Raw genomic sequence first — 6,434 nt, 5'->3', positions numbered from 1 at the left:
TATATTAAGGATTTTTTTCCCCAGAATGATACTTAGAATTAAAGCATCAGCAATTCAAAACGTTAAAAAGATATTTCCCGTATATTAAGATACAGTCTGCAATATTTCATATTGAATTCTGAAAACTTCTTAACTTTGAAATTCAAGCTTTCGCAATCCAGTAGCTAAAGTGATGGCAAATTCACATATCTGAAATTAACAAGTTTTCTGAACGAAACCTGCCATTTTTACCTGCAATACTACCGAACCAGTTACATTTGGCTTTAAAGAACCAGGTATTCATTTTTGAAACATGTAAGCGCCGCTGTTAGATAGTAAGAACTCAGAATATTTTTCCAAGAAGAAAACAAAAGAAAAAGCAAAGATCGAGGGAAGCTGTTTCGTATATATAAAGGTAAACAAAAAATTGTCTCTGTAAATCCTAAAAAATCATTTCAAAATAGAAAGTCTAGGCACTTGGCGGGATAAAATAATATTTCCGGATTGCATATTCTCTACCGACGAAGATATACCAGCTTTCAATTGTTTTTACAAATACTTATTCCTAGCTTACAACTGCTCTTATAAATGACTGTTACCAGCCCATAATCTTCTGTATTTTAGTAACAGTGTTGCAAATAATGCATATTTCTCTGTTAAAAATAGCATTTAGCTTGCCTTTTAATCTGCTTTATCATCCTTAGGGAGAGGTAAGAACTGGTGAAGAGTCGGAGGTCTTTCGTCTGGAATTCGTCTGCAAAGCAAGGAAATATAAAATAATAAAAATAAAAGTGCGTCAAGTTCAGACAAAATCTATTCACAAATAAGCAACTGAAATGTGATAACTTTGTATAATACCCTAAAGGATCGGGTCCAATTCCAAGCTCGACGCTCGGCAAACGTGGAGCAGCAACACAGACGCTTCGAGTTCGAGGCCCCTCCAACGCTTCAGGTGACTGCTCAGGCCGCTCTGGAGGCACAATTTGGTTCTTTCCGTCTGCAAATTTTACACAATTTATGAAAAACAAATACGCAAAATTCAAACTAGTGCACAAATTCTGAAGTACTTACACCTGCCATGGGTTTTCTGGTGTCCATTGTGAGATTTCCGGGCGGGGAACGTCTTGCCACACTTTTCACACACCCATTCCCGCGGAGGCAATTGCAAAGAAGGATTATCTTCCATCTTCACAACCAGAACAAAATGCAGAGCCTCACTAAACCGAAATAAATCCCTTTTCTACTTCACGAGTAAATTTCAGTTTCAGGTCAGATGTAAAATGTACTTTTTAACAGAATGACAGCTGGCGGGTTCGCAGAATATTTAGATTCAAGACCGTTAATATTTAGAATAGTGGGTTTTTGGACTGTGAAAAGCGCCGCTATTTGTAATAATAAACAATTGCTTGACATTTGAAAAAGTTTTATGCCCTCCTTTAATTTTCAACCATGGCACTCCGGGTTAAGTGTAATCTTGCAGCGTACAATAATATCTTCTAATTAAGTTTGGTTGTGTCTTTCTAACTATTCTTGTAGGTTCTATGTTTAATATTAATTTGTCGAATATAAGATTATCTAAAATTATTTTAATTTTGATATTTGTAAAATCAGACATAGAATTGAGTTGGTGAATTACAAAGTAGGGGAGAGGATTCAATAGTTGAACGCATTTCAATTATTGTGATCGAAATTGTTGATTTAATACCCATACTTGTTGATTTAAAGTTCAATTTTTTGACAACATTGCACCAATAGTTGCGACTTTAAAGTTGTTATTGTTGATGATGACTACCAATAATTGAATGAAATGTACCCTTAGTTGTAAAAAGCAACAAATCATGTGATGCAACATCAATTGCACAAGTATGGGGCCCCCTTTTGTACAACTATTGTTCTCCCCTTTTTTTTGGGCTATTTTGGACACCTTGGCAAAAATCATGTTGATGTGGCATCATATTTGATGATGTGGCCCTAAAACCTTAGTTATAAGCAGGGGACTTGCCAAGTAAGGTGCTGTAAAAAAATTAGGAGTGATTTGAAATTTTTACGTATGATTTTGAGAAGCATGAAGTTAGGGCGTACAACTATCAGGTCCTCTCCCCTAAATTTTAGTTTCGTGTTGGATGTAAAATCTTCATCATTTCATTTTAATTTTATAACAAGATTATTTAAAAGAGGGTTGATACAACATATAGAAACCTAAATAATCAATTTTGGTAAGAAGATTATTCTATTCAATTACATGGTTGTAATTTGGTTTAATCATGGAATAGTTTTAAGGGAGTCAAACCATATCTAACTGTATTCTAAATTTTAAGATTTTGAATATGGATTATAAATTTTGTTGTTTGTTTCTGTATTGTTATGTGTGATGATTCACTTTTGCTTTGTCTATATATCCTTAATTAGAGCCCAACTTAGTAGTGCAACAATTTATGTCTAAGATATAGTTTTTGTTCTAGTAAGTAGAACATCAAGTAACTTAAATTATTTGCTAGAAAGGTGTTTAACTCACAAATAAATTTTAATCTGAAATTAAGATAAGATTTGCTTAAGCATTGCATTATATGACTATAAAAAAGGCTAGGTATTCTCACATGTGGAGCTAGAGCTACTAGAAGGTTTATGGGAAATGAGACCCTAGAATAGTTAATACATTGACCTATACCAATCCTTCTCCTATTCAACATCTACAAGATGAGTCACCAAATAATTAATGGTTGGCTATTATCCATAAGGAAGAACAAGACTATTTGGGAGCTCTATTCATTTATTGTCAAGATTGTTTTAAATAATTGAAATATATAAGTTAATAAGTGAACAAATAGACTCGATGAATAGTACACATATGTTATTGAACAAATATGTAGAAAAATAAAGCATATCTAGGATGGTAACAAATTGAGAAACTTGATAGCGAAAAATGGAGAAAAATGTCAAGGACACTAGAGCACCACTCTAGTGTATCTAATATGACATTAGTGCACCACTTCTCAAATTTTATTTTTTGGAGAATTAGTTTAGAGGGTTTGAAAGGGCCAATATCATAAGGATTTGAGAGGGTTATAGGGCACTCAAATGGATTATATAGTTATCATCCTGCAATTGCACCATTGCTACATTTTGATGAACTCCTAGATGAGCATGACACATTTTGTTTTCTTGCATAGTTGGCGTTCTTCATTGTCACTACTTTTACACATGTTTTGTGAAAAGAAGAAAAATTGCAAGTGCAAACAAAACTAGAACAAATAATAAATTGTATGTGAAGAACTTCTCTTTCAGTCCTATTACATGTTATGGATATTGGTGCAAAATGATATATATTGTGATTTTAAATTAGAAGATCTCTACTGAATGTGATGTTCTAGCTAGCCAAATGTATCAGCTTGAACTTTTAGGATTTGGTACTATATTGTTTCTCACTTTTTAATTATTTTTGGTTAAAGATACAAGAAACTACATGCCATGCTCTTCATTTCAACACAATACATTAAAAAAATAACACAACTATACTTATCTAAAAAGGGCTTGCAAGCCTATGACAATTTTATATTGTGTATTTTTATGCATTTGCCTATTTCATGTTGGATTTTGTGTTGAGGAAATGTCATCTAGCCTACATCTACTAATGGATTTAAGGCTGAGTAATTTTTTTATTAACTAACTCGGAGATTATGAATCATATAAGTGCAGACTATGCATCAAGGGTATGTATACCAGGATTCCCTTTAAAACAGACATCAAAGTTAGATTTTAACCAACCTTCCAATGGAGGAGTCTAGATACAATTGTTCCTTAAGATCAAATTGTGCCAATTCATTGTAAGAAGGCTATGGGTAATTCCCCATTTCTATTTTATTCTCAAACCCATCAAGCTTGGCATCACTTTAGTGGTCCCCTACAAAGCAACATTTATATTCTCTTTAACCTACTATTTTATGATGTGAAATAACACTTTTATAGTATGAGCCTCTTCTCTAAATATCCCATTGTTACGTTCCTTCCACAAATTCTAGGTAGCGAAAGAAGGAATTTGAAGCCAGAGGTTCCTAATAATTGGGTGTGTACAGGGGTTGAGGTTCCATTACTCAATGAAATGATTCATATTCCCTGAGAAGGTCCAACTAATCATAAGATCCACAAGTAACTCATCCCAAACCTCCCTAGTGAATTGACAGTGTGGGAATAGATGATCAATGCTTTGAATATCTTTACAACATAAGACACATATGCTGACTAGATATAAACCTCTTTTATTTAAATTGTCAATAGTCAGTATTATTCCATGAGCAGTAGCCCACCAGAAACAATTGATCTTGGGTAAAAGGCCTTTAAATCAGATCCTTTCCCAATAGAAGTTGTCCTTAGGTTCTTCAACAATGTTATTATAGGAAGATTTGATCGAGAAAGCACCAGAGGGGTTAAAGTGCCAGATCCATTCATCTTCCAAGTGAGGTAAAAAAAGAAACAATCACCAAGGTAGGAAGCCAAGAATCAGGCCTCATTAATCAATTGATTTAGGGAATGAGTAGGAATATCCCTATTAACCAACACCTTATCCATAAGATTTTTTCATCTAGCCTTGTCCCCCTGCCACCAGATATAATCATGAACAAGGTTAGCACAACTTTTGATGAGGATCTATTTAATTTTACTGAATTGAGACATTTCAGATATGGCAATCTTTTAGCCATACATCACCCCAAAAATTAGTGCTCTTCCCATTTACCACCAATTTTTTTCCCCTTTTATGAGAATGTTTTTTGTTTTGGAAACAATGTTCTAGATGTAGGAACCAAAGGGTAAATCTTTCTCAGTAAGAAAGCTGCAGCTTCTAGTATTATTGAGGTATTTGGTAGTAATAATATTTGCCAGTCCTTAGCACCTTCAACCAGCTACCAACCAATTTTAGAAATTAAGGCCCACTTAAATAATTTGATCTTTCTTATACCAAGTTCTCCTTCACGAATAGAGCTACAAAATTTGTCCCAAACAATAAGAAACATTCTTTTTTTTTCTTCAATACCTGTCCAAAGGAAGCGTGTTTGAATTTTCTCCATTTTGTTAGCAACGTAACTAGACATCTTAAAGAGAGAGAGGTAGTAGAATGGGATATTTTGAAGGAAGGATTAAGACCAATTGGATTTTACCTACTAGGCTTAGCAATTTCCCTTTCTAGCTAGCTAGCTTCTTCTGAAATCTTTCTATGATACCATTCGAAAAGCGAATAGTGGGGGATTTAGAAATGAAAGGTAACTCCAAATATGAATTAAAGAAAGTGATGCAACCTCACAACCAAGGATTCTTGTGATCTTGACTTGAAGGTCTTGGCAAATATTCATAAAGAATAGCTTTCTTTTTCCATAATTTATATGTTGACTTGAGATTATAGAATAATTATCAAGGATCTCCTTCTAGCCTCTAACTTTGAAATGTAGGCTTATTTGAAGATGATAATGTCATCTACGAACTGTTGGTGCGATATAGGGTCCAAAGTAGAAGTCGATTTGATACCTTTTAGTCTTCCAGTCCTTTTAAGTCTTTCAATATTTCTCCCTAAGACTTCAACAACAATAATGAACAAGTATGGGGAAATATAGTCCTCTTGATGGAGACCTCTACCATAGGAATAACAACCATTAGGAGATCCATTAACTAGAACCAATAACATCGGGGTGGTAACACATTGTGTGGTCATCTTTAAGAATTTATCTTTAAAGCCGAACTTCTTCAATACTTCAAAGAGGAAGTTCCATGATAATCTATCATCGGCCTTAGAAATGTCTAACTTGAAAGCTATATTCGATAGTTTACTGTGATGAAAATTGAATGTACAAGTTCATGAGTAGTGATAACCGCATCCATAATATGCCTCCCTTTAACCAAGCCTTTTTGGTCATTTTGTCAAGTACAAGTTTAAGCCTATTAACCATGACTTTCGACAGGATTTTATACAATGTGTTACATAGGCGAGTAGGCTTAAAATCTTTAATGGAGATAGCCCTATCATTCTTTGGAATCAAATAAATGTAGGTAGAATTAAATTGGTAGAGGAGTTTACCAAACTTGAAGAGGTCATTAACGACATTAAAGATGTCCAGACCAATAACATCCCATTACTCTTGGAAGAAGGCTGGGGGGAACCCATCAAGGCCCAAAGCTTTGAAAGCACCAAAAGAAAAAATAGCTTCTTTTACTTCCTTGAAGGACACAACTTCTCCATTTCATTCTCATCTTCAGTTATTGAGCCATCATCCTTCAAAATTTGTCTTATCCTATTTCTGCTTCTATGCTTCATAGTAGATTGGCAGAAAAATTTAGCATTCTTGTCTCCTTCTATAAGCCATTGGATCCTTCTTCTTTCTTTTTTAATTTGAACCATTATTCTCTTAGTGAAATCTCCTTAAGGCATTCCTCCTGAGTGGCACAGTTATCTTCTATTTTCTTTTGAA

General features: G+C 34.1%; 1 protein-coding gene across 1 annotated transcript; it reads right to left on the bottom strand.

Moving 5' to 3' along the window:
- Positions 1 to 365: 365 nt before the first annotated feature.
- LOC131057120 (uncharacterized) lies at positions 366 to 1,330 on the bottom strand. Its single transcript, XM_057991304.2, has 3 exons — positions 1,051 to 1,330; positions 838 to 976; positions 366 to 733 (listed from the first exon to the last, which is right to left on the bottom strand). Exons 1-3 carry the CDS (start codon positions 1,163 to 1,165, stop codon positions 661 to 663), a joined length of 327 nt encoding a protein of 108 aa, XP_057847287.2. The 5' UTR covers positions 1,166 to 1,330; the 3' UTR covers positions 366 to 660.
- Between the last annotated feature and the right edge of the window lie 5,104 nt (positions 1,331 to 6,434).

This window comes from Cryptomeria japonica, chromosome 5, assembly GCF_030272615.1.
Source record: "Cryptomeria japonica chromosome 5, Sugi_1.0, whole genome shotgun sequence".
Classification (NCBI taxonomy): domain Eukaryota; kingdom Viridiplantae; phylum Streptophyta; class Pinopsida; order Cupressales; family Cupressaceae; genus Cryptomeria; species Cryptomeria japonica.
The sequence above is the reverse complement of the archived record's forward strand: the minus strand, read 5'-3'. Positions and strand labels throughout refer to the sequence as shown.

Bases quoted from the DNA above. Each gene is read 5' to 3' on its own strand.
- LOC131057120 (XM_057991304.2), bottom strand. From the start codon at position 1,165: ATGGAAGATAATCCTTCTTTGCAATTGCCTCCGCGGGAATGGGTGTGT. The intron at 977-1,050 runs GTAAGTACTTCA...TAAAATTTGCAG, and splicing joins CCAGAAAACCCATGGCAGGT to ACGGAAAGAACCAAATTGTG. The intron at 734-837 runs GTATTATACAAA...CTTGCTTTGCAG, and splicing joins ATTGGACCCGATCCTTTAGG to ACGAATTCCAGACGAAAGAC.